General features: G+C 43.9%; 2 protein-coding genes across 9 annotated transcripts; both read right to left on the minus strand.

The window, feature by feature from the left end:
- LOC308480863 (mas-related G-protein coupled receptor member H-like) lies at positions 1-27811 on the minus strand. 6 transcript variants are annotated; one of them, XM_081012793.1, is made up of 3 exons: positions 27698-27811; positions 8927-9071; positions 1-1271 (listed from the first exon to the last, which is right to left on the minus strand). In XM_081012793.1, exon 3 carries the CDS (start codon positions 1215-1217, stop codon positions 249-251), a length of 969 nt encoding a protein of 322 aa, XP_080868919.1. In that variant the 5' UTR covers positions 1218-1271; positions 8927-9071; positions 27698-27811; the 3' UTR covers positions 1-248. The 6 variants fall into 6 exon arrangements, with proteins under 6 accessions (XP_080868919.1, XP_080868918.1, XP_080868921.1 ...); XM_081012792.1 differs by lacking the exon at positions 27698-27811 and adding an exon at positions 9187-9264 and having other exon boundaries at positions 8927-9068; XM_081012795.1 differs by lacking the exon at positions 27698-27811 and adding an exon at positions 9187-9264 and having other exon boundaries at positions 1-1311; positions 8927-9068.
- On the minus strand, positions 13280-27684 carry LOC308480860 (proto-oncogene Mas-like). 3 transcript variants are annotated; one of them, XM_081012786.1, is made up of 7 exons: positions 27582-27684; positions 26787-26914; positions 21945-22168; positions 20006-20134; positions 16337-16566; positions 16165-16233; positions 13280-14779 (listed from the first exon to the last, which is right to left on the minus strand). In XM_081012786.1, exon 7 carries the CDS (start codon positions 14731-14733, stop codon positions 13741-13743), a length of 993 nt encoding a protein of 330 aa, XP_080868912.1. In that variant the 5' UTR covers positions 14734-14779; positions 16165-16233; positions 16337-16566; positions 20006-20134; positions 21945-22168; positions 26787-26914; positions 27582-27684; the 3' UTR covers positions 13280-13740. The 3 variants fall into 3 exon arrangements, with proteins under 3 accessions (XP_080868912.1, XP_080868911.1, XP_080868913.1); XM_081012787.1 differs by having other exon boundaries at positions 14746-14779; XM_081012785.1 differs by lacking the exon at positions 16165-16233.
- Positions 27812-27959: the final 148 nt, after the last annotated feature.

A 27959-nucleotide genomic window follows, 5' to 3' on the forward strand; every position in this document is an offset into this window, starting at 1 on the left:
TTCTTTTTAAAACTGAAATTTTATTAAGACATTTTGTAATACAACAAAAAACAAACTGCATACAATAGGTGGGTGGGGCACAGAAGAAAAATTGAGATAACAAAAAACATGACTCCTCCCTTTGTAAAGTAGGATACATTTCAGCTATACAAACCTCAAAATTTTCAACAAAACCAGCCCTCCTTTTTCTGGTGAGCAATAGTCATCAATGCAGTCCAAGGACACATTACAGCCAGACCAAAGAACTCTTAGGAAAGGTTCCTAAGTGGGTTTGAACAAGAAGGGACCATTTCCTGTCTGTCATTCTCCTCCTCATTCAAAACCCGCTGGAGGATGGCCAGTAGGCTCTCCCTAGACTGACCTCCCTTCTTCCTCCCAACCAGAAAATAGAGGAAGGGGTTCACGCAGCTGTTGAGGGAGGCACACAAAAAGGCATAATGGAATAGATCACGAATATTCCAGCCCATGGTGGATATGGCAAGAAGAAGGGCATTGAGTGGGAAAGCAAGCACAAGGAAGAAGAGGAGTGTAAGTAAAATAACCGTTAAAAGCCTTCCCCGCTTTCGTGGGTGTGATTTAAAACAGACTTTGATGAAAAGGATCACAGTTGAAATTGTCATAAGTGGGAGGCAAAGCAGTCCAGTCAAGACATATTGGCCTGTTTCTGATAACCAATATGGAAAGGTGTAATAGTTTTCAAGAATGTAGAGCATTAGGCAGAGCAGACAGGAGAGGACCCATATGAGGGCACACACAGTGGTGGACAAATGGATCGGCCGGACACACCGATGCCAAATAGGGAAGAGGGCAGACAAACATCTGTCAATGCTGATGGCTGTCAGAAGAAGTTGGCCAGTGTTGTATGTGAAGGATAAGAGACATACAACAATACTATGAAGAACATAAACAGGAAAGTGAGTAAAAGCATAGATCTCTAAGCTCAGGAGGAATGCAAAGTCAGCAATAGCCAAATTAAGGATGTAGGTGGTGAATGGTTTCCTCCTAATGTGGAAAACAAGAAGCCAGATGACAGTTCCATTCCCCAAAAATCCCACACAGCAAGTAACTAAAATGAAGACATTTAGTATAAATACTACAAATATGTTATAATGGGAATCTCCTTGGTCATTAGATGAGCTATTGTAAGTGTCATTATACTCTTTATATGTCACAGCAACCGCAGCAGATTGCAAAGTTTCATTGGTATTTATTTCCATGTTGAATGACGGCGTGTGGAATCCTTGTCACCTCTTCTGGAGCACAAGTTTCCTCTAGGAAAATATCACAAAGATGTTTGACTCAGCTAGAATTCTGTGCAAAACTCAGAATTGTGAGAGCGAGGAGCCCATTGAACAACATATAAACCCACAAGATCTGTCTATCAAGTCAAAAGTCATATATGTGCAGTTCTCTGCAATATAACTGAATCCCCCACATAGGCCACACCCCTCGGGATTTTTTCTCATTGAGGTTTTTTTGGGACTTTAGTGAGTTAGTTTACCTGGAAACTTGGTTTGATTGGTGACAAGAGAAGCAGTACAACCTACTGCACATTCATCCAGGTGGGTGGGACTATCTTCCAATACAATAAGAGCAGGCTAGGAATGAATGACGGTGTGCAGCAGGTTCTGAAAGAGTGGTCAGGCAGTAATGTAACAGGTTTTTTTTATTATTTCATACAACTCAGTTTTCTTTTTGTTGTTCAGTTCCTAGGCTTCTCCCTAAAATAGAGCAAGCATAGAAGAAAAATTGAGAGAAGAAAAGATGTGAGTCCTGCACATTGTATCTCCTCTTTGTCCTCTTTTGTTTTTCACCCAACGTTACAACCCTTGACCTGATCCAGTTTATTCTGCTACATCTGCTAACACTCAAAAGACTCAATGATTCTGGATCTAATGTTCTTCCCCTGCCTCTGTCTCTCTGAACAAAACAATTGCCCCATACTTGCGAGAGCAGAGCTTTTTTTGGCCCAAACTTTTCTCCAATTATTATTATTAAAAGTCCTGATTGGTTCTCCACTTGGCCAATCACGTGTGGGCAAGGGAATGGCCCTTCAGGACCTAGCGGTTCTCCTTTTCACAATGTGTGTCATCATCATACAACCTCAGGGCTTCTCTGCAAAGTTTGGGGCCTTGCATCCCAGCGCGAAGAGGAGCAGGGCCACTTGATGCCGCTTCTTTTGAAAAAACACCTGCCGGGGAGGGTTGCCAACATCCCAGGCACTCTGGGGCCTTTCTCTGATGGTCACTCTCTGGCTGGAATCCACCCTCAGTCCAGAGAGACCGGCAATAAACGACAACTCCCTCCTGAGAGGAGCATACTCGCAATCTTCTGCCAATCCATCACAGAAGAAAGAGACAGTCTGTAGTCTACTGCTACTTTATTAAGACTGTACCAACATGTCTGCTCTCCTGAGCAGCAGAACACAAGAGTCTCCGACTCGACTCCAGCTTCGACTCAGAAGCAAAAGCAACACTCAGTAACTCTCCGGTGACACTGAGAACTGGCTGAGACTTCCTGTCTCACGCTCAGAGACATCACACGATGTCAACACCTCCTCCACCCATGTTGCTCCCAGGTGGTGGTTTCACTTGGCAGTGTATCGCTGGTGAAACTGCTGCTGCTCCTGAGTCCCTTTGCCACCTGCCCCGGTTGAACTGCGTTACTTCCAGCACTGAGAGAGACACTTGCAGCCAGATCAGAACCTTGTTATACCATACATTTTCCTTTTATTACATTACCTATTCCCTATCCATAAAATTGTGAATGCTTATTTAAATCCGACCATCAGATCAGTGTTCTTCCTTTGTTTCTGCAAATATAATATAATATTTGCCTTTCGGCGTACGGTCAGTGCCTCCCTTCAGAAACCCCTTTAATGGGGAACCCTCGTATCGCCGCTGCAAAGAGGAAGATGGACTAAAGGATTCTGCCCAAGGCCTGATACCGCCAAAGTTGTGACGTTTTGCTACAGGAAAGGCGAAACCTGCCAATGCAGGGAAATTCCTTTCCGGCCCTTTAACAGCGACCTTAACGTAGCAGCGCCCGCATACCTGTGAAGAAAAGTTAACCCGCAAAACCTGTGAAGAAAAGTTAACCTACAAAATAAGACCTTAACTGAGGGTGAGTAGGGTGGGAGAAGCTCTGGAGCTAAGTGAGGATTCCCAGGTAAGATCCTCCCTCTATTGTGTGGGCAGGTAATCCCTCCCCTACCTGGCCTGGTCTCCTTGGCAACGCTTCCCCCAGGTGAGATTGGACAACTGACTGGGGTAGGCGGAGACCTCCAGGTATCCCACCTGAGGAAAGGCAAAGCCAAGCCTATGCTGATGGAGCCGCTCCAGATCCAGGGGCTGTGCGCGTCCACGCAAAGGGCGCCCCCCGTTTTATGCGGGGAGCGGTCATTATCCAAAAAGAGCCTTGCAGAAGAAACAAAAGGAGAGCCAAACCCAGCAGGGTATTTGAGGACAGGGAAAACCCTCCCTCCATCCTACTTTCCAGAGATATGACGACGCTCTTTTGAAAAAACAATACCAACTGCGTTAGAAAATGAAAGACGGGGACAAATGAAATAGTTCAAACTCCGCAAATTCCATGGTAATGACAGCAGCCACTGGGACAGAACGATGCGATCCCATTGCTCTCAGAGTGAGGCTAATTTTGGAAGGCAAATGGGAAGGGAAGTGAGGTGAGGAGGCGCTGCCTTTGGGAAGGGTCTGCAGCGGGAATGAAGGGTGTGCATGAAATGATCTAGAGTGGTAGCTGGAAGGGACCTTGTGGGTAAGGAAGAAAGCCTGGAGAGAAGAGGGTGCTTGGAGGGGCCTTGGGGATTGTCGCAAATTCTAGACAACCCTAAACGCCCTTTCTAAGAAGTGAGTGAGTCTATTGAGCGCAGACTTCCTTTGCAATGAACAAGTCATAGGGCTGCACAGAGATCACAGGACAGGTAGAATATCAGAAAGGAGAGTGGTGAGGATTTGTCACAGGAAATGGAATGGGGAAGGAACTAGCAGGTGAGGGAAGAAAGAGAAACGGAGAGAGTTTTTTATTTTATTTTATTTTATTTTATTTTAAAGTTGAGGTAATTTATTTTATTAATCTTTCTTTTCTCTCATTACAAATATACTTATAACATACAAGTTACATAAACCTCTCTCCCTCCCCCCCTTTTGGACTTCCCTTGGCTTCCGTTTCAGATTTATTTACCTCTTTATATATTCTGCTATCTTCTACAAATACCATACATTTTCCTTTTATTACATTACCTATTCCCTATCCATAAAATTCTACAATACTTGCAACACACAATGTACTTATTGACTCTGGATCCCATGTTCTCTCTCCTCGCCCCTCTCTCCCCTAAGAATCTGCCTTAAACTGATTCCGATCATTTGTCCATCTACATAGTTCAGTATTGGTCACATTGACTACCAGACACTCCTAGGGATTTCAAAGAAGGTTGTCTCTGATCCCAGCTGGAGTCTAAAATGGAGACATTCCTTATGCAAAGCACTGAGCTACTTGGCCATTTCTTCCTTCATCTTTTTCCATGCATGCTTCTAATTTGCTCTGTCAATAAGCTTCACCCAACCACCCAGAGGGTACTTATTTTACAGCTTGCTGACAAAGTATGGATTGGGAGTCTTCAGATATGGTGATCAGAAGACAACAGAGACAAAGTATCCTGCAACAAAATGGTAGGTACTAAGGTCTTAGCAAGGCAATGGGGCACCAATCATTCCTCAAAGAAAAATGGAAAAATCTTACCAATCACATGCTGATCCCACCCATTCTTTGTCTTGGCTTAATCCGTTTCCCTGCCTCATGTAGCAAGATCCTGTTCTTTTTGTGGTTGTGAGGATAAATGCCATCTGGCCTAGGAGGAGGAGACTCTTGTCATTTAAAGACCTATGTCCCCAAATGCCAGTTTGTAATGAGTACTGAAGGGGAAACTGAACACACGTCTCATGTGCTTCTTTATCTGTAACGGCCAAATAAAACATCTCAGGACCTTTCATGATAACAGATAAAACCATCCTTGCCCTTTAACGGCAAAAAACATTTGCCCAATATACACATTTTGTAGGGAGGGGGTGAGCACAGAAGGGAAAATAAGATTTCCCGAAATGTTTTGCTGTTTCTTCCCTGTGTAAATCCATAGGTGAGAAGTGGAGTGGGATGCAAGAGCAGATGGTTCTTAAGGATGTCAAAATGAGCTTTTTAAACTGTAAAACAGAAAATTTAAAAAAAAAAATTATAAGAAGACTTCTGTAGACTGGTGACTGGAAGCAGCCTCCGAGACCATATAGCACCAGTCTTGAAAGACCTACACTGGCTCCCAGGACATTTCTGAGCACAATTCAAAGTGTTGGTGCTGACCTTTAAAGCCCTAAACGGCCTCGGTTCTGTATACCTGAAGGAGTGTCTCCACCTCCATTGTTCTGCCCGGACACTGAGGTCCAGCGCCGAGGGACTTCTGGTGGTTCCCTCACTGCGAGATGCCAAGTTACAGGGAACCAGGCAGAGGGCCTTCTCAGTAGTGGCACCCGCCCTGTGGAATACCCTCCCACCAGATGTCAAAGAGAAAAACAACTACCAAACTTTTAGAAGACATCTGAAGGCAGCCCTGTTTAGGGAAGCTTTTAATGTTTAATAGGTTATTGTATTTTAGTGTTCTGTTGGAAGCCCACCAGAGTGGCGGGGTATAAATATTATTATTATTATTATTATTATTATTATTATTATTATTAATTTCTACAGATGAACGGGGAATGAGAGTGACAGTTCTTTTCTAGCTACATGTCACTGAAGCCCACCCAAACTTATGCCAACTGTCCTCCTTAACAGGAGATTGGGTAAGGTAGACACCCAAGATATATGCAAATACCATGTGTTCTTTTTAAAACTGAAATTTTATTAATAAATTTTGTAATACAATGAAAAACAAACTATTCTAATCAAAAAGAAAAGAAACAAGGAGGGAGAAAGGGATAATACAATTCAAAGTCCTATTTCACAAATATATCTTAACTTTTCTACCAGACAGAAAAAAGTGTGCCCCCCCTCAGCTTTTAACTGGGAGTTTCTCTCACCCTGGGAGATCTCCCCTTCCCTGCTTTTCACTCAGGGTATTTCACTTGCTGTCCGTCACCCTCATCTGCATGCAATTATTTCCTTAACCCAGGACTCAGCCATGCAGTTGCAAATAAAAGGTTTTAAGTGCAATAGACAAAGTGACAATAGATAGCAATGGTGAGCCTTATGGGAAATTCAATGTATTTTTAAAAACGCTTCTACAAAAGCATTTCCAGAATGGTTTTTATTTATGTGTAGAGTACAGGACAACAACAAGAGAAAGCAGATCTAAACAGACACAAACACAGGGCAAAAAAGAGAATACCATGCATCGTAATGTATATGTCAGCAGTTAATACAAGTCCTCGCCTCAATATGGTATCATTCTTTGCTTGTTTATTGAACAGAAATATAGACTGATTTTCAGGAAGCCAACTCTTCAGATAGCATTGTACAAGTACAAAATGACAATCATCAAAAATACAAAACGGGTGGATTTTTTATATTAAAAAATAGGCATCCAAAATTCCTACTAGTCATTAAAAATATATATCTAAAGAGTGATAGATGAAGCTGAACACACTACGAATTGTGTGTGTGTGTGTGTGTGTGTGTGTGTGTGGTCTTCAGGAAATGCTTAAATCTCTAAAAGAATGGACCTTGCCTGTTCTTGCAGAGAATGGAATTCAGGAACTCCTGGAATCATACACTCATAGAATTGTGGAGTTGGACGGGGCATTCAGGGGCATCTGGTCCAACCTCCTGCAACCCAGGAATCTCAACTAAAGCACCACGAGGTTGTTTAATCAAACATGGAATTAAATTCTGCAAATGTGGCCTATTTGTTTAATAATAATAATAATAATAATAATAGTAATAATAATAATAGTAGTAATAATAATAATAATAATAATAATAATAATAATAATAATAATTTATTTATATCCCACCCATCTGGCTGGGCTTCCCCAGCCACTCTGGGTGGCTTCCAAAAAAATATTAAAATACTGTAATACATCAAACATTAAAAGCTTCCCTAAACAGGGCTGCCTTCAGATGTCTTCTAAAAGTCTGGTAGTTGTTGTTCTCTTTGACATCTGGTAGGAGGGCATTACACAGGGATGGCACCACTACCTAGAAGGCCCTCTGACTGGTTCTGCCTATGATTGCTGACAGGCACCTAAGTAGAGTCTGTGAATTAAATCATACGGTGCAGGTGGTCTCACAGGAGTGAAGTCAGTCCTTGAAATACCCAAGTTCCAAATAGGCAAGGTTTAAAGGTCACCATCAGAACTTCCAAGTAGACTTTGGTTTGCTGTAGAAAGTGGTGCAGCTGGTGCAGTACAGTTAAATGGTGTGGAGCATCTTTCAGCCAAAGGGCTTTATATCTTCGTAGCTAACATTTCAGGGTCTGTATACAATAGGTGAGTGGGGCACAGAAGAAAGATTGAGATAACAAAAGACATGATTCCTCCCTTTGTAAAGTAGGATACATTTCAGCTATACAAACCTGAAAATTTTCAACAAAACTCCAGCCTCTTTTTCTGGTGAGCAATAGTCATCAATGCAGTCCAAGGACACATTACAGCCAGACCAAAGAACTCTTATGAAAGGTTCCTCAGTGGGTTCGAACAAGGAGGGTCCATTTCCTGTCTGTCATTCTCCTCCTCATTTAAAACCCGCTGGAGGATGGCCAGTAGACTCTCCCTAGATTGACCTCCCTTCTTCCTCCCAACCAGAAAATAGAGGAAGGGGTTCACGCAGCTGTTGAGGGAGGCACACAAAAAGGCATAACGGAATAGATCACGAATATTCCAGCCCATGATGGATATGGCAAGAAGTAGGGCATTGAGTGGGAAAGCAAGCACGAGGAAAAAGAGGAGTGTAAGTAAAATAACCGTTAAAAGCCTTCCCCGCTTTCGTGGGTGTGATTTAAAACAGACTTTGATGAAAAGGATCACAGTTGAAATTGTCATAAGTGGGAGGCAAAGCAGTCCAGTCAAGACATATTGGCCTGTTTCTGATAACCAATATGGAAAGGTGTAATAGTTTTCAAGAATGTAGAGCATTAGGCAGAGCAGACAGGAGAGGACCCATATGAGGGCACACACAGTGGTGGACAAATGGGTCGGCCGGACACACCGATGCCAAATAGGGAAGAGGACAGACAAACATCTGTCAATGCTGATGGCTGTCAGAAGAAGTTGGCCAGTGTTGTATGTGAAGGATAAGAGACATACAACAATACTATGAAGAACATCATCAGGAAGCCTAGTAAAAGCACAGATCTCTAAGCTCAGGAGGAATGCAAAGTCAGCAACAGCCAAATTAAGGATGTAGGTGGTGAATGGTTTCCTCCTAATGCGGAAACCAAGAAGCCAGATGACAGTTCCATTCCCCAAAAATCCCACACAGCAGATAACTAAAATAAAGCCATGTATTATAAATACTTCATATTCCTTATATTGGAAATTTCCTTGGTCATTATATGAGCTATTATAAGTGCCGTTGTACTCCTTATATGTCACAGCATCCACAGCAGATTGCAAAGTCCCATTCATTTGTCTTTCCATGCTGAATGACTGCATGTGGAAATGTTGTCTCCTCTTCTAGAACAGAAGTTTCCTCTAGGGAATGGAAAAGATCACAAAGATGTTTGACTCAGCTGGAACTCTGTGCAAAACCCAGAATTGTGAGAGCCGGGAACCCACTGAACCCACAAATTTTGTCTATCAAGCCAAAAGTCATATATGTGCAATTCTTTGCCATCTAATTGAATCCCCCACATGGGCCACACCCCTCTGGATTTTTTCTCATTGAGGGTTTTTTTTTGGACTTTAGTGAGTTAGTTTACCTTGAAACTGGGTTTGATTGGTGCCAAGAGAAGAAGTCAGTACAGCATTCCCTGATCTTCTGGCATTATTGTCTGATATGTAATGTCTCTCCAAAATTGGGGTTCAGTCATATCTCTTTTGCTATGGCCAAGCTCATCATTCCTGCTTAGGAAGAGATATCAATAAGGATGAAGGAGGTGGACTGAGAAAGAATGAGAAAGACGCCACCTTGTTTAGAGAAAGATTGATATAAAGTCTTATAGCAGTGAATTTCACTTACCTACTGCACATTCATCCAGGTGGGTGGGGCTATCTTCCAATGCAATAAGAGCAGGCTAGGAATGAATGAGGGTGTGCCGGAGGTTCTGAAAGAGAGGTCAGGCATGTCACATTGTTTCTTATTACTTATAACTCAGTTTTCTTTTCGTTGTTCGGTTCCTAGGATATTTCCCCAAATAGAGCAAGCTTTCTGATATATCTATATTGGCTCCCCCCTAACCAAGGAGGCTGTTTTTGATGGATGGGAAGCAAACACGTGGTGGAGGGGGCAGGGGATTTGCCCAAGTAGTAGTAGCACCTTTAAGAAGCAAACATACTTTATAGATAAATAAATAAATAGACACCCCTGGTGGTGGTGATTCAGAAGATTTATATTATTCTCCCCTCCAAATGCCCCAGCCAATTTCCTAGTGCAAGGAAACTGTAGCCTCATACACAGCATGATGGGAAGACTTAGCAGTCCTCCTTGCCTACCAGGTTCTCTTCTTCTGTAGTCCTGAGGTTGATGGGAAAATTTCCAAGAGCAGTCAAGAAACCCAAGTAGCTAATGTGAAGACCTCTGGTGATGGGGTGGGGATGTAATTAGCCTTCATTTGTAAGGACCAAGAGTAAGGGGAGAAGCGAACTCTTCAGTGGGATAACTATTGTTCTGTAGCTTCACGCTAAGGGTTTAGTCACTCACAGAACAGAGAAAGGAATTCAAGAATTCAAGAGAGTGTATATGTTTATATATTAAGCGGAATCCCCTCATTGTGTTTGCTTCTAGGAACATGGATATCTGCTCTCTTCATATCGCCTTAATAAGACCAACTTTCCCAAGACTTCACTGATCAATCAGAGGTGAATTCCCTGCACTGGACTTGCATCAGTTGAAATGACCCAGTCTGTTCTGCGTACCTGTCAGAATACATTAATCTCATTGTGTCTGGATACAATGTTTGTTCTCTCCCTTGGCAAAACCTCAGGAAGTCACCTTCCTGAGTCTGAGCCAGACTATTGGTCTATCAAGATCAGGACTTGTCAAACAGACTCTCAGTGCCACTCTGTAGCATGTTAAAAAGTGGTCTTTCCCACCCTACCTGGAATTAACCTTCTGCAAGCATCACAGCTCTGGCCTCTCCTGTAAATGTTTCACCCAACCTTGTGACTAACTGCAGATCAGCAGTCTTCAGAAATGGTGAATACAAGAGATTAAGGACATATCATAGCACTGGAATGGCAGGTCCTAAGGACTTAAGAGAAAAAAATGTGGCCCCACTCATGCCCCATGGAGAAAATGTTAAATCTTACCAGTCTCACTCAAAGTGCAAAACGGTCCCTCCTTTCCTTCGTCTGGGTTTAATTTGATTCTCTGCCTCATAGGGCAAGAGGATGCTCTTTAATTGGATATGAAGATAATTATCAGTTCACCAAGGAGGAGGAGACTATTGCCATTTATGTCCCAAAAGGCTACAGTCATGGAGACTAGGTTTGTAATTGGTTCTGGACGAAGCAGCTCATGTCTCACGTACTTCTTTATCTGTACCAGACAAATGGAATAACTCAAGACCTCATCCCCAGATTTCTAATCAAGGCTGTCTAAGCAAGATAACAACTTCCTGGCCTTTTAACGGCCAAAAGCATTTGTCCCGTATGGGTCTTTTATTGGGTGGCAGAAGTGTCTATTGGTGGGGAGACATGATTACCAAGGGCGGTTGGTTATATAAATTAGGTGGAGGGGGCAAGCATTCCACCATGTCATCCTTCTCCTCCCCACCTTCATTAGCAGGCAATTCCATGGTAACCCCCTGACTCTCACTCTAACTGTCACAACCACAATGTTCAACTTTTTCTGCCTCTCTCTGACCCTCACTCCTCTATCTCTCTATGGTAAACCCCTGGGCTGAGCCTCAAAACCAGGTAGGCTCTGCCTCTGAGCTTTCTCATTGGTCAATCTATATTAACCATTTCCATCCCCCTATACAAACATAACCACAAGGAATGGGCAAATGCCACATCAATGTCACATTTATTTCTTTTCATTGATTTCATAAAATTTTCATTGATTTCATAAAATTTATACACTGCTTGATTGTAAAAAAAAGAAAGAAAAAACACCCCAAAGCAGCTTACAAATGAATAAACAGAAAAATCAAGAACAATCACAACCATACTTTAAAACATGCAAAAGTTAAAATACGGAAGCAGATCCAATATATGTTAAGCTTCGTTACATGATATATTGTGCTTACAGTATTACCATTTGAACTCCAATTAACATTAATATCTATTTAATATCTATATGAAGCCATTGGATGCCATTAGGAGTTTTGGAGCAAGGTATCAGCAAGGTATCAGCAGTGTAATGATGCTGACACGCAGCTTTCCCTTTCCATAACATAGGAATTGGGAGAGGCTGTGAAAGCTTTGAACCAGTCTCTGGATGCAGTAGTGGTCTGGATGAGGGTTGAATTCTATGAAGATGGGGGCTCTTTGGGTGGGTGGTTCCTGTGTTTTGGAAATTGCCAAGTTCCCTGTTCTGAGTGGGGTTGCACTCTCTTTGAAGGAGCAAGTGTGATGTTTGGCGGTACTTCTGGATACATCTTTGTCACTAGATGCTCAGGTGTCCTCTGTGACTAGGAGGGCCTTTTCCAGCTATGGAATTCCTGGACAGGGATAGCCTGACCACTGCAAGAGCATGTGGCTAGATTACTGTGATGTGCTTGATGTGGGGCTGCTCTTGGGTCTGGTTTGGAAGTTCCAGCAGATGCAGAATGCTGCTGCCAGATTGCTGATGGGAGCTTCTCGTTGAGAACATGTGATGCCATTATTAAAACAGCTGTTCTGGCTGCTCCTGAGCCGGGTTCAAGATTCTTGTATTGATTTACACAGCCCCAAACAACTTGGCTCTAGGATACCTCAGGGATCACCTGAACCCTCATATTCCAGCTTGAGGAATCAGACCATTTGCATGAGCATCTTTGGTCTTTCTCTCTGTTGTTGAGGTTCATTTGACAAGAAATAGAATATAAGCCTGGTCCTGTGGAACACCCTGCTGATAGAGATTTGGTAGCCACTTTCTCTGTCAACTTTTAAGGTTCTGCTGAAAACTTTTCTGTTCCACCAGGCCTATACGAGCAATTAAAGTACTTCCTTCACAATGGTCTATTGATATTTGTTGTTGTTGTTAAAAAATATCTTTTAATATCCATACTGTCAGGAGGTCCTAAACATGAGTAGAAGTCTGGCAGAGGCACATGCCCGACTGGTAAGTTCTCTCCCTCCTGGTCATTTGTTCGGGAGATTCAAAAGCTTTCTCTAGTCCAAACATCACAGCGACTGATACCAAGATGCATCAGCACACTTCAGGATCAGCAGCATAAAGGCTATCAGTGTTCAGACTCTGTAGCACAGCAATTTGGCCAAACTACTTTTAATTACATATATACACTCGGAGCATTGTAACTCAGCTCCTTCCTCCTCAGAAGTAGACAGCAAAGAGAGAGAACAAGGGATAAAAATCCTACAACATGGAAACACAGTAATAAAAACATCCTGTCTCAGTCACTTCCCACAGTGTGGAATGAAAACATACACCGCCATGTGATAAAAACAACCCCATGACTGCAACACAGGGAGTGAATCCTAACACATACTGCTATTGGCATGTTCTATTATCTCTTTATTATTATTTTTAATATTGTTACAGTGGTACCTCAGGTTAAGAACTTAATTCATTCTGGAGGTCCGTTCTTAACCTGAAACTGTTCTTAACTTGAGGTACCACTTTACTTAATGGGGCCTCCGGCTGCCGCTGCACGATTTCTGTTCTCATCCTGAAGTAAAGTTCTTAACCTGAGGTACTATTTCTGGGTTAGCTGAGTCTGTAACCTGAAGCGTCTGTAACCTGAAGCGTCTGTAACCCGAGGTACCACTGTATTTTTTGTTATTTTATTTTTAGTAGTTTTATTTTTATTATTTTTATTATTAGTTGGAGTATTTTCAAAGGAGTTATCTGATGTATTTTCAAAGGTTTGGGAGCTCTGTGTGTGTGTGTGTGTGTGTGTGTGTGTGTGTGTGTGTGTATAGTGTGTGTGTGTGTGTGTATAGTGTGTGTGTGTGTGTGTGTGTGTGTATTCATCCACTATGCAAAGAACCTATTTTCTACATAATTTAGAATCTCCTTACAGATGATTGAAGTGGCATGATTCCCCCCTCCCATTACATCTCTTAAGGAAATATTTCAAGTTGATTTTTTTTTTTTAATGTCCTTCAGTCCAGGAGACTTTTACTATACCCCTGAAATGACACCAAAAAAATAGCCACAGGAAATCACTTTAAATTACCGGTAAGCAAAGAGCAATCAGAAAGTGAAGCAAACACCAAGTACTAAAAGCATCACATATCAGCAGTTGAAGAAATGAGATGAGGGTTCATCTCTGTTCCTCCCCAGGCATATAGAAACAACAGTGAAAAGCAGCAGGTTTACCAAAAAAAAAAAAAAGAGGGCTAAAGGGAACATAGATTGTCATAGGAAGAGGTGTAATTGTGGAGCTCTCTGATTATTTTGAATGTATCACACCTGGGTCTGGATTGGGACATTATTGGCCTCCTCTCTGCAGCCTTCCTCCTCCTTGAAAAGCCTCTGGAGTATGACTTTCATGCTCTCCCTAGATTGACCGCTCTTTCTCCTCCCAACCAGGAAATAAATCAGTGGCTTAATGCTGCTGTTTAGGCAGCAGCATAAGGCCCCAACGTGTAGGGCATTACGAAATGTAAGATGGGGGAAAGAAAATATTAAATAAAGGAAAGTAAATGGAAAAGCAAACAAGAGGGAAAAGAGGAGCACCATCAGGATGGCTATTAAAACATTTCCTTGCTGCCTCTGCTGTGATCTCAAGCAAAGTTTGATGAAGAGGATCAGAGTGGAGACACTCATGAGCGGGAGGCAAAACACAGCACTCACCAGCAACTGGTACCAAGCAAAAGCTACTCCAAAGACTACAATGACATTAAGAATGTGTACGAGAGTGAGCAGGAAAGCAAGGCTCCATATGATGGCACACACAATGATGGACAGGTTGGGTGGCCGGCGACATCGATGCCAAATGGGGAAGACGACAGAAACACAGCTGTCGATGCTGATGGCTGTCAGCAGAAATTGACCGATGAGGTTCGTGGAGAAAAAGCAATAGGCACTTATGATCACTAAATAGTAAACATCGAAATTGACAAGATGCGAATGAGAATTATCGAGGAAGACAATTATCCTCCAAGGAACTGAGCCTAGGAGGACCCCAAGGTCAGCAACAGCCAAATTCAGGATATAGGTTGCGAAAGCAGTCCTTTTCATGCAAAATCCGAGAATCCAGATGACAGTTCCATTCCCTAAAAGTCCAAGGACACTAATGAGGAAAATGCAGACAAGGATAATAATAATCGTTACGTCATATGATGGTATTTCGTCAACAAAATCAGTGTAGTCTGGGAGCTCGGTTGCATTGTGTACTCTATTATATTCCTCTTCAGCACCCAAAGGGATTGGAGAGTGCAGGCCATTATTGGCCATGATGTTCAATCTCTTCTCTTTCAGCTACTTCTTGCAGAGTCACCAACTGGGAAAAATAGAGAAAAAAGTGAAGTTTGTTTATGTTATAAAGCTGAAAAATATCGCACTGCTTCCTGCAGTTGGTTATAAATCTCTCTTTTTTGTTCTCATTGTCAATTGAAAGGGGAGAGATCACTGTGGAGCACTGAGATCTCGCTTCAGTGACGTTACTTTCTTAGGGAGCAACTCTTTGGACTAGAAGCGGTCATAAATCAAGCAGGTTCAAATTCAGCTGGCATAAAGTTATGTCAGATTCAAACCCTGCTTATCAGCTATGCTGCTTCTGCTCTTCCCAAGCCTGGCAGAAGGAAAACAAGCCTTTAAGAACATATTCTATGATGAGTTGCCCAGTTACATGACTGAGCTGGATGGGCTTAGGATCCAGCTTAAATCCCTGCTCTCTGGCCCCATCCTGAGAACAACCCCAGAACATGCCTTTTCTAGGACTTACGTAGAATTCAGTCCAAGGAGCCTCAGCTCAGATTGCTGAGTGCCACATGAGCGAGAGAGGTCATACAGTGAGATAAAACATTGTATCTCTTCTTTGTCTTCTTTTGGTTCTCACCCAATGTTACAACCCTTGACCTGACCCAGTTTATTCTGCAACATCTGCTAACACTCAAAGGACTCAATGATTCTGGATCTAATATTCTCTCCCTCCGTTTGTCCCTCTGAACAAAACAATGGCCCTATACTGTGCCAGAGCAGAGCTTTCTTTGGCCCGAACTTTTCTCCAATTATTATTCTTATTGGTTCTCCGCTTGGCCAAACACACGTGGGCAAGGGGATCCATCAGGATCTAGCACCCATCAGAATCTAGTACTCTTCCTTTTCGCCATGTGCGTCATCATCACGCAAGCTCAGGGCTCCTCTGCAAAGTCTGGGGGCTTGCATCGCAGTACCAAGCGGAGTCATTTGATGCTGCCGCTTCCTCCTCCTCCGTCCATGTTGCTCCCAGGTGGCGGTTTCACTTGGAGGTGTATCGCAGGTGAAACTGCTGCTGCTCCTGAGTCCCTCTGCCACCTGCAAGCTGCCCTGTCACTCCTGTTTGCACCCACCAGCCGGAGAGGCAGGGCAGCTCGGTGGACTGGCAGAACTGACGGACAGGGTCAGGGAGGCTTTTGGGGGGCTCTTTGGGCTCTGGGGTGGGTCATTTCAGGGTGCTCCCCATTATACGTGATTTGGCACACTTGCAGGGGCCAGAACAAAGTTATCTGCAATACAATTAGTCATTTAGGTTTGTTTTTTTTTTAATTTACTTGATTGGGGGGGGGGGCAGCTGCTCCCTACACCCCCCTCCCCGGCTACACCCATGCTTAGACATGAATAAAAACTTCCTTCTAGCATCTCAAAATTTGTGGTTCCTATTTTTTATTTTTCAAAGTACTGTACCATCAAGTCCCACATTGGGTACTTCCTTCACATCCACGAAGGATAGTGATTGTGTCTTATTTCTCCCCCCTGAGGAGTCAAAAGATAGAAGGAGACTCCATCAAGCATGTATCAGTTGTCTTCTGGTGGTTCCAGAAAGCTTCACTTCCGTAACGACAATCATTCGTCTTACCTGTAGGAGAAAAAGCAGCAAAGATCCTCCAGCCCTGGTTGAACTGTGTTACTTCCAGCACTGAGAGATACACTTGCGGCCAGATCAGAAACTTGTTATCCAAAAGGAGCCTTGGGGAGCAAGCAAAAGGAAAGCCAAGGAAAGCAGGGTATTTGAGGACTGCGGGAAAAACCTTCCTCCATCCTACTTTCCAGAGATATGAAGACGCTCTCTTGTAAAACCGATACCGACTGAGTTAGGAAATGAATGACAGGGACAAATGAAATAGTTCAAACTCCGCAAATTTCACAGTAGTAACAGCAGCAACCGGGACAGAGCGATGTGACCCCATTGCTCTCAGAGGGAGGCTAATTTTGGAAGGAAGATACTAAGTTTGGAAGGCAAATGGGAAGGGAAGTGGGGAGGCGGTGCCTCTGGGAAGGGTCTGCAGCATGAATGAAGGGTGTGTGTGAAAGGATCTACAGTGGAAGCTGGAAGGGACCTTGTGGGTAAGGAAGAAAGCCTGAAGGGGCACTTGGAGGGACCTCAGGGATTGTTGCAAATTTTAGACAACCTTAAATGCCCTTTCTAAGAAGTGAATCTATTGAGCGCAGACTTCCTTTGCAGTGAACAAGTCATAGGGTTGCACAGAGCGAGATCCCAGGACAGGTAGAATATCAGAAAGGAGAGTAGTGAGGATTTGTTATTGGAAATGGAACAGGGAAGGAACTAGCAGTTGAGGAAGAAAGAGAAAAGGAGAGATTTTTTAAAAATAAAATAAAAATAAAAATAAAAATAAATTTATTGTGGGAATAGTCAATTTCTATGCAGTCCTCAGCAAAGCAGTTCAGAGACATTGTCTGTAACATTTTGACTGTGAAGAGTCTAGCTTCTAAATGTGAAGGATTAGCTTTGCTACCTTTGCTCTGAGCACATTCTTGGTTGTAGGAAGTAAAGGAGGAACCAGATCTCGGTTTGCATGGAGAAGGTTCCAGGTGTCATTATTGGCATCTGCAGGTAGGGCTGGGAAAATCCCTGCCTGAAATGGTGGACAGGTGCTGCCAGCCAGTGCTGACCAGCATCTCCCACCTGGCATTCTCCAGATGATTTGGACTACAATTCTCATCATCCCTGACCATTAGTCATGCTGGCTGTGGATAGTGGGAGTTGGAGTTTGCAGGGTTTCAGGTAGAGAAAAGGTGTGCTAGGCATGGGGAGCCTCCAGCCAGCAGGACAAACGACGAGACCTAATTTTGCTGGTAAGGCTGTTTCTCCCAAACCTCATCTGCCTGTCACACACATGATATCATATGTGATATCAACTGTGGGGCATGTAAAGAATACATGACTAGAAAGGAACTATCAGGAGGTAGGTTTGGCATGTGGAGCTCACTGTCAGCTGTTTGGTACAGACAGCAAGCCCCTTTAAAGTTGTCTCTTTGCTGGAAGGATTTGGCTGCAAACTCTGCCTTCAGATGGATGGTTCCTCACTCCCTTTTTCACACTTGCCAACCTGTCTGCAAAGTCATAGAATCATAGAATTGTAGAGCTGGAAAGCGCCATCTAGTCCAACCCTCTGCACTGCAACAATCTTTTGTCCAGCATGGGGCTCAAACCCACGACCCTGAGATTGAGTTCCGTGCTCTGCTGGGTCTAAAAGGGGAAAGAAAGCCTGTTTGCAGCGCAGTTTGGATCCAAATCACTATAATTGTATATGATATAAAGGAGATTCCTCTATCCTAATTTATTAGCTACTTGCAGGAAACAAAATTACTGCTTCAGAAGCTGCAAGTGGCTGCCCCAGAGAAAGTGGAGGCTGTTCAGTTAGGGCAAATGAGTCAATACCCCACCAACCTATTTCTGTCTGCCTTTCAACTTCTTTCTCCTTAGTTGACCCTTGTAGAACTCAACAGGGAGGAGGATGGAACAGAAAACCAAAATTTGTTGACTCGGCCTGTCATTGGTTCTGGCTCCACCAATTATTGGGCTCAATGCATCCACCTCAATGGTTTTAATGGGTATCAGCCACCCTTGCCCAGAGGTATCCTCTTCTCACTGAATGGATACCCACCTAGTAACAGAGATGATCTTGTGAATTTTCTTGCCCTATCTGAATATTGGTAGGCTGGGTGTATTTATATCCCGTCCTTTTGTTCTTTCTTTTTATACTACTCTCTCAATGTAAAAATTATTCCAGGGAACCAGGCAGAGGATCATCTCAGTAGTGGCACCTGCCCTGTGGAACGCCCTCTCACCAGATGTCAAAGAGAACAACAACTACCAGACTTTTAGGATACATCTGAAGGCAGCCCTGTTTAGGGAAGCTTTTAATGTTTGATGCATTGCTGTATTTTAATATTTTGTTGGAAGCCACCCAGAGTGGCTGGGGAAGCCCAGCCAGATGGGTGGGGTATAAATAAATTATTATTATTATTATTATTATTATTATTATTATTATTATTAAACACACACACACAAACATCCAAAAAACCCAACTACAGTCCCTAGCAAAAAACCATGTGTAAACACTGTAAATTCAGATATAGAAAACATAAATACAAATAAAGTGACAAGGGGTCACTTTTAAGTAAGTTCCATTTTTTCACCAAGTCTGTGTAATATTTGGGGGGGGGGGGTGATAACCTTGTATAGTAAGTGTTCAATGGATTGAAACTAGCTGTAAAAACATTTCCCATTTATTCCTAAGTATTATTTGAAAGAAATTAGAAAGAGGAGGAGGAAGAGACCACCAGGGGGATGAAAAGAGAAGGGAAGATTAAGGAATAAAAGGCACAAGTTTTACTAATAGAGGAGGTGAAGGGGGGGGGAGCACAAGACTGAGAGCTCCCAGGTCAATTTTAGCCCCACTTGGCCAAGTGCATTGGTCTTTTTATAGCTGCTTCTGAAATAACATACTGTGCAGGGGAGAAGGAGGGGTGTTGGATGGAGAGAAAGAAGACCCTAGGATCCTGTGTGCTGCCCACTAGGTCCAAGTGGAATGGAAAGTTATATTATGGAGGGTCCAGTAGATGGCAGCATTTGCCTGTTGAAATGGCCCTTGTCACCCACTCCCCCCCCCCCCCCGCATTTTGGCCAGCTCCTAAGCAGATGCAGGTCACTGAACTTCCCAAGATTTAAGTTTATACGGAACATGATTTTTGAACTTTGAGACCATGCCTTTCTCATAGGACTATTGGTTCTCTACCCATCCTTTGTAATTGTGCTGCATTTTCCCATGACATACTTTTTGCACTTAATTGTAAGCTGCAATCCACTACCCATTTAGGGTGGAGTAAGCCGCATTGAATGGGATGCGGGTGGCGCTGTCGGTTAAACCACAGAGCCTAGGACTTGCCGATCAGTAGGTCGGCAGTTCAAATCCCCGCAGCGGGGTGAGCTCCCGTTGCTCGGTCCCTGCTCCTGCCAACCTAGCAGTTCAAAAGCACGTTGATGTGCAAGTAGATAAATAGGTACCGCTCCAGCGGGAAGGTAAACAACGTTTCCATGTGCTGCTCTAGTTCGCCAGAAGCGGCTTAGTCATGCTGGCCACATGACCCGGAAGCTGTACGCCAGCTCCCTTGGCCAATAAAGTGAGATGAGCACCGCAACCCCAGAGTCGGCCATGACTGGACCTAATGGTCAGGGGTCCCTTTAACTTTTAAACCGCATTGAACTTAGCGAGACTTATACCTGAGCAGACGTTTGCAAGGCTGCACTGCAATGCCCATTCTGTTAGGAAACCTGATTGTGTCAATCAGCTCTGCAGTTCATCTGCTGGCTGACATTTTGCTAGATCAATCAATCAGGTTTATTGCAAGCCTGAAGGCATAATAAAAAAAAGCAGATAATAAATGCAACAGCAAATCAATGTCAGTGTTCATCATAACAGTTAAGTACATTGTTGGCAGAATATAATCCTGTCTTGCCATAGCAATTTACTTTTAATAAAATTTATCCTCAAAGACATTCCTAGCAACTGTTTCTATAGCTGTGGGGAACTTCCTTCTCTTAAACACTAACCAATTCCAATACAGGCCATCTTCTGGTACGGCTACAAGGTTTTCCAAATAATGTTATTGCTGGCTAGTTTTGAGTTGTTGTTGTTGTTGTTGTTGTTGTTGTTGTTGTTGTTGTTGTTGTTGTTTTCCCACTTTTCTCCCAAGCTGGGATTCAAGACAGCTTGCAACATTTAGAAACACATTATAAAATAAAAGCAGTAAAAATGAACAAGTTACAAACAATAGTTAAAATACATCAAAAGATTTTAAACCAGCAATTTAGGTTCAAGGTTGCTTACACACCTTAGTATGTTGAAGACCAAACCATAGGCAGTTGCTTGAAATCAGCCATATAAAATTAAAAACCAGGGAAGGGATTAGGAGAAAGCACCATAGCTCAGTGGTAGAACAACTGCCTTGCATGCAGAAGGCTCCAGGTTCAATCCGTGGCCTCTGCCTCCATTAGCCATTGACAGATTGCAAGGCCAGCCCTACCATTTGACAGGGTGAGGTGACAGCTGCAGGTGGTGGGTGCTGGGGAGCGGGGTAGGATGTTTGAAGACAGAGTTGTGTGCATGTCATATGACATGTGTGTGCCCCTTCTGAGATCAACTGCAGTGGGAGACATCATCCCACCACCAAATTTCTAACACATGGAATGAAAAGTGGATGTCATCTTGTCCTTCACCTCTGGCAGCAACATGTTTTTGCCCTGCTCTGCCAGGTTCTGCTGTTTTTTCCTGACTGCTTCAGCAACATCATTGAGTTTTAAGGAAATTTATTTCCAAAGATTTCCCCAAGGGACGGTTTATACTTGGAAAGTTAATGGGTGTCTTGAATGCATGATTCTTTAGAGAGGTATATCTTGGAAATTAATACCAAGTAGGCTTTATCTGCTTGGGACACAGGTGGTGCTGTGGGTTAAACCACAGAGCCTAGGACTTGCCGATCAGAAGGTCGGCGGTTTGAATCCCGACGACAGGGTGAGCTCCCATTGCTCGGTCCCTGCTCCTGCCAACCTAGCAGTTCGAAAGCACGTCAAAGTGCAAGTAGATGAATAGGTACCACTCCAGCGGTAAGGTAAACAGTGTTTCCGTGTGCTGCTCTGGTTCTCCAGAAGTGGCTTAGTCATGCTGGCCACATGACCCGGAAGCTGTACGCTGGCTTCCTCAGCCAATAAAGCGAGATGAGCGCCACAACCCCAGAGTCGTTCACGACTGGACCTAATGGTCAGGGGTCCCTTTACCTTTACCTTTAGGCTTTATCTGTGCTTTAACAGGGGCTATAACTGTTCAATTGTGTCTCTGATCCTGCATTTTGGAGTGTCCCTAGTCCAACCCAGATCTGAACCCCCAAATGCCCAGTCATGAAACTGCAGGAAAGGTGGATGAGAGGAGGAATATCTCCTCCCCTCTCCCACACATATGCTTACTTTGAACTGACACACCTCTTGCAATAACTTTGGAGCTCCTCATCATTCCACCAACCCTATTCTTTGCTTCCAAGCTGCTATAACATATTTCAGAAAGGGTACTCTTTAAATTGGGGAGAAAAGGGATAAACAAAGGACTAAGATAAGCATTGTGTTGTTGTAGTCTTGTTACCATCCATCTGTCCCAGGAAGATTTCACCTTTGTGGGTGAAGTCAAGCTGTTGGAGAGTTACAGCGACTGCTGTGGCTGTAGAGACCAATACAGGAGAGACACGTTCTGTTGCAGTTGGGGCAGTTGAAGGCATCCAGTGATGCTGCTGCAGATGCGTTTCTTCTCTCTGTGCTCCTCCAAGTGGTCATTATTCCTCTGGTCACTGCTGCGGATGCACAACCTGGCTATTTGTCTCCAGGCACTGAGGTCATCTGCAGAGAAGAAGAAGAAGAAGAAGAAGAAGAAGAAGAAGAAGAAGAAGAAGAAGAAGAGGAGGAGGAGGAGGAGGAGGAGGAGGAGGAGGAGGAGGAGGAGGAGTTTGGATTTGATATCCCATTTTATCACTACCCAAAGGAGTCTCAAAGTGGCTAACATTCTCCTTTCCCTTCCTCCCCCACAACAAATACTCTGTGAGGTGAGTGGGGCTGAGAGACTTCAGAAAAGTGTGACTAGCCCAAGGTCACCCAGCAGCTGCATGTGGAGGAACGGAGACGTGAACCCGGTTCCCCAGATTATGAGTCTACCGCTCTTAACCACTACACCACACTGGCTCTCACATGGCGGGTTTGACATTGCCAGCCTTCGTGTCATGTTTGCAGACATCTTTGTAATGAAGAGTTGGCCTGTCAATGGGCCAGGTGTCTGAAGCCAGCTCCCAATAGAGCACATCATTGGGGATCATGTAATGCATGGGGGGGGGGGGTTCTCAAGTGAATGCCTATTAGCTAAAGTTGGGGTTCCCCTAATGCTTTTGAGTAAGGAAGATGCTATGGAAAAGTCCTTTTTATCTTCACTAGGAAACCAGCAGCCCAGAGCAAAGGATGAGAGTGAAAGGAAAAGTAACTGAATTAAAACTTGGCGATGGGGAGGGGGAAAGTGAGGCAAATCGCTGGATTCTCCAGCAGACCCCACAAGGCCAATCACATGGTCACTCACCTTGTCATGGACATTGGGGGGGGGGCGTGGGTGGCACTGTGGTCTAAACCACTGAGCTTCTTGGGTTTGCCAATCAGAAGGTCAGCGGTTTGAATCTCTGCGACGGGGTGAGCTCCCGTTGCTCTGTCCTAGCTCCTGCCAACCTAGCAGCTCGAAAGCACACCAGTGCAAGTAGATAAATAGGTAGCGCTGCAGCAGGAAGGTAAACAGTGTTTCCATGCACTCTGGCTTCCGTCACAGTGTTTTGTTGTGCCAGAAGCGGTTTCGTCACGCCGACTACATGACCTGTGGACAAACGCCGGCTTCCTTGGCCTGAAAGAGAGATGAGCACTACAACCCCATAGTTGCCTTTGACTGGACTTAACCATCCAGGGGTCCTTTACCTATTTTTTTTTAACCTTTAGACATTGGGAATCACCAGTAGGTCTGCCATCCTCCCTCTGTATCCCATCAAATCTTGCATCTAGGGTTCTTCTTAGGCCACAGGTTGTGGCCTTGGTGCTGAATACATGGTACCCCATATGGTGGCCATCTCTGGCCTCTTGTTGAGGGGCATCGGGGGGTGGGTTTACCAGCAGCATGGAGCTGCCTCCTCCCTTGTTAGGGATGGGGGTGCCCAGTCTCACACCACACCCAACAGAGGGCCGGATCCACATTCAGGGTAAGGGGGCTGCATACTGCTGTTGACACCCCAGGGGGATTTCCTTCCCAAGCCTTGTCACCATTTAATCATGGATATGTCAATTGGTCAGCATTATATTTGAGGAGTACCTCATCCAGCCTTGGCAGCAGGTGATCATTTTTATGCATCAGTGTTTTCTCTGATTATGTCTCTTACTTGCTGATTAATTCTCAGATAATTATATACTGGAGTTATCACTGGGGGACAATTTTTTTTTTTTCCATTTTCTGTTGCATGAGATTTTTCAACTGTTCTTATATGTTCTTTGAATGCTGAGTTCAAATCTGAAATTGATTTCCGTTAGTTTCCGCTATAGTTATCTTTCAATTTCTGACTTTTGCCGATATGTCATATTTACACTGGGGATAAGTGGACACTGACACGTTGATCTACCCTAACCATATGGTAATTATTGTTTTGCAAACTTAATTTTTCTTAATTTTTATAGTTTTGTAACCTAAATATTTGTATTTTTCAGACTGGACCATGGCTTCTTCAAAAATGTGTAATGTGTATACTATGTATTCCAAGGGAACACATTTTTTTGCATACCTCCAACCGTACATAGATATGCACATCATTTTCAATGCTATACATGTCATGTTCAATGCTATGTAAGTCACTTACATTTATACTCATATTATAGTACCTTGGCTATGTGTTTAATAAAATATTGGATTCTTGCATTGTGAAAAACAACGATTATGGTGAAAAGTGAAACACATGAACTACAAAAAACCCTAGAGCTTACAGAACAAAATCAACTTCAGATATGAAATCAGCACATCAAATTAGGTTAGAACAACTGCAGGTGTCAATGCAACATTTTTTTTTGTTCCCCAGTGTTATTTGAGAGCATTCACACCATGGGGATTTTCCTGATTGAAGCTTCCTCTGATTTCTGAGTTCTCCACCCCATGCTTTATTAAATCCATATATTTAAGGAGATTATGTTCCCTTCAGATCTTGAACCTACCACCTTTTCTTCTCTCTGTATCATTTAACACTGATCATAGGCTGCATGCACACCACACATTTAAAGCACATAATTTCTCTCAAAGAATCCTCCAAACTGTAGTCGTTGGAGAGTGCTGGGAACTGTGGCTCTGTGAGGGATAACTTACAGTTTTCTGAATTGCTTTGGAGAAGGCATGTGCTTGAATTGTGCCTTAAATGTATGGTGGCTAGGCATCTCTAGTGGTGAGCCCTTTGGACTTAAAAGCCTTTTGCACAGATGCACATAATTCATAAATATTACATATATACAGTGTGGAGAGAGAGAGAGAGAGAGAGAGAGAGAGAGAGAGAGAGCATGGCCAATGGCCAGGGATGATGGGAATTGTACCATATCTTAAGGACTGTCACATGGAAGATAGAGCAAGCTTGCTTGCCCCTGCTACAGACCATAGGACTCGAACCAATGGCTTTAAGTTACAAGAAAGAAAATTCCAACTAAGCATCAGGAATAATTTTCTGACATTAAGAACTGTTTGACAGTGGGACAGACTCCCTTGGGAAGTTCTGGATTCTCCATCACTAGGAGTTTTAAAGGAGAGTTGTGTGGGGGTGGTATCTCTCATGGATGCTTTAAGCTGAGATGCCTTCATTGCAGGGGGTTGGACAAGATTAAGGTTACCAGATTTTTTTCAGTGAATCCAGGGATTCACTTCCTATTAAATAGATGGATTTTGTCAGGGGGCTGATTTGTAAATCCGGGGACTGTCCCTGGGAAACGGGGACATCTGGTAACCTTAGACTAGATGACTTTAAAAATGTAAAGGTAAAGGACCCCAATCGTTAAGTCCAGTCGCGAACGACTCTGCGGTTGCCACGTTCATCTTGCTTTACTGGCCGAGGGAGCCGATGTTTGTCCACAGACAGTTTTTCCGGGTCATGTGGCCAGCATGATTAAGCCGCTTCTGGCGAAACTAGAGCAGCGCACAGAAACGCCGTTTACCTTCCCGCCAGAGCGGTACCTATTTATCTATTTGCACTTTGATATGCTTTCAAACTGCTAGGTTGGCAGGAAGTGGGACCGAGCAACGGGAGCTCACCCCGTTGTCGTGGGGGTTCGAACCACCAACCTTCCGATCGGCAAGCCCTAGGCTCAGTGGTTTAGACCACAGCACCACCCATGTCTCTTAGATGACTCGGGGGTGTGTGTCTATTGGTCTATGATTCTATGGAGGGTCAAAGGTTCCTCACACATGTATGAAGGGGTGTATTCCACTAAATTTCAGTCAGAGTAGATCTACCGAAATTAATAGACCCAAGTCAGTTGTGACCATTAATTTCAATAGGTCTGCTCTGGGTAAAGGTTAATTGACTACAGCTCCAAGTAACCACACACACCAATCTGGATGGCAGAATCTTGATTGAAAGAAGCATGTTGAGAATGAGCATGAATGATTTTGTATCAATTAAAAAATGCATTTTTGTGTGTGCTATAAACAGGTAAGCCAAACTTGCATCAGGGCAAAAACTATTCAGAATCTTCCTTCTGGAAGGCAAAGGCCATAAAGTATCCTTAATCCTTGCTTTCTGCTTGCAGAAACATATGAGACAAAACTAGGGGGCACCAGCTGATATCTCTCTGCACCTCGCAACAGATGCCTCTGATCAAAGCTGCCCCAAAAATAAGAACCTGGGAATTTTCTACAAGGGTGGAGTGGCGGCTCCAGCCATCAAGCCACAGCTGAGCCACCTCCCAAAATATTCCTGCCATGGGCCTTTTAATTTAGACCACAAGCTAGAAAGCAATTTGGTAAGAATCTTCTCATCTCAAAATAACATTCCCCCCCCTCCAAATCTGATAAGATGCATAGCCTGCCTCCCCATTGTTTTTCCTCTCTTCAGCTTAAACCTCAGCTCAAAATACCTGAATCCGTATTTTCAAAGGGGGAGGGTTTTTTTTTACAGACCTAGAGTCATATTTTTATCCATCCAACACCCCTCCTTCTCCCCTGCACAGTAAGTTATTTCAGAAGGAGCTATAAAAAGACCAAAATACTTGGCCAAGTGGGGCTAAAATTGGCTTGGGAGCTCTCAGTCTCGGTTTTTCTCCTTCACCTCTTCTAATAGAGAAACTTGTGCCTTTTATTCCTTCATTTTCCCTTCTCTTTTCATCCGCTTGCTGGTTTCTTCCTCCTCCTCTTTCTAATTTCTTTTGATTCAAACCAACACCAATGAATTCCATCTCTCTCAGTTCTCACCTGGTTGATAGGTGAGACATCTGCTGGGAAAGGTCTGATCAAAGGTGGTGATCCACTCTGGATTGAGTTATGCTCCTCTTTAAGATCAAGGTTTGACTCAGGGTTGTTGATGGACTCTTGGGGTCCTCCTAGATAGTTGATGGAGGATTAGGTGATATCAGTGGCTTGGTGGGTCTTCCACCAGTTCAGTTGGGATTCCAGGTATGGACCGCTCTTGTAGTTATAGACAACTGTTATGCCAGGCATGGCCAAACTTGGCCCTCCAGCTGTTTTGGGACTACAGTTTCCATCATCCCTGTCCACTGGTCCTGTTAGCTAGGGATGATGGGAGTTGTAGTCCCAAAAGATCTGGAGGGCCAGGTTTGGGGGTGCCTGTGTTATGCATTTAATATAGAAGACTGGCCAGCTTAAAATACAGCTATTAGCCACTGCTTTGTGGGCAGTGGCGAAGCTGCATGCTCCACTACTGGGGGTGGAGGGCAGGCGGGGGGGTAGCTGGCACCCCCGGGGGCATGGCATGCATCCCGCAAGGGTGTGGCACGCGTTCTCAGGGTGTGGTGCAGCGCCTGTGGGGGCGTGGCACCTGTTGCATGAGAGGGTGTAGTGCATGTCGGGGGGCGCTGTGATGGCACCCTACCAGAACAGTGGTGCCAGGGGTGGCCTGCTCCCTCTGCACTCCCGTTCCTCCACCAGTGTTTGTGGGACCAGTCATTGTGAACCTATCTCACCATGGTATAAACAGATTCACTGGTCCTTGAGCCATTGCAGAGCACAATCCAAAGTGCTGGTGCTTACCTTCTGAAGCTGGATATAGGCTTGGTGACTGAATGAGCACATATACTTCCATGTCATCCACCTGTGCACTCAGGTCTACACCAGAGACCTGGGTGTCCTACCATTCATGGTGATACCTGGGGGAAGGAAGGATCTTCTTAGTGGTGGCACCCAATGTATTGAAAGTGCTGCCCAGAGAGGTTCAGAAAGTGGCTCATCTCAGAACCGAGCAAAAAGCATTTTAATTTTTTTCGCCTTGAAAATTTGTAGATGTGATTATTTTACCCCTCTGTGCTCATTGTATCTAAGTTTTGCAATGTGGTTGCTTTTATTGCTGTAACACTGGAAGCATAACAACAACAACAACAACAACAACAACAACAACAATAATTTGTACCC

The sequence above is a fragment of the Podarcis pityusensis genome, assembly GCF_964106645.2.
Source record: "Podarcis pityusensis genome assembly, chromosome: 7".
Taxonomy (NCBI): Eukaryota; Metazoa; Chordata; class Lepidosauria; order Squamata; family Lacertidae; genus Podarcis; species Podarcis pityusensis.

Coding starts and splice junctions, on each gene's coding strand:
- LOC308480863 (XM_081012791.1), bottom strand. CDS start 8,660: ATGCAGTCATTCAGCATGGAAAGACAAATGAATGGGACTTTGCAATCT.
- LOC308480860 (XM_081012785.1), bottom strand. CDS start 14,733: ATGGCCAATAATGGCCTGCACTCTCCAATCCCTTTGGGTGCTGAAGAG.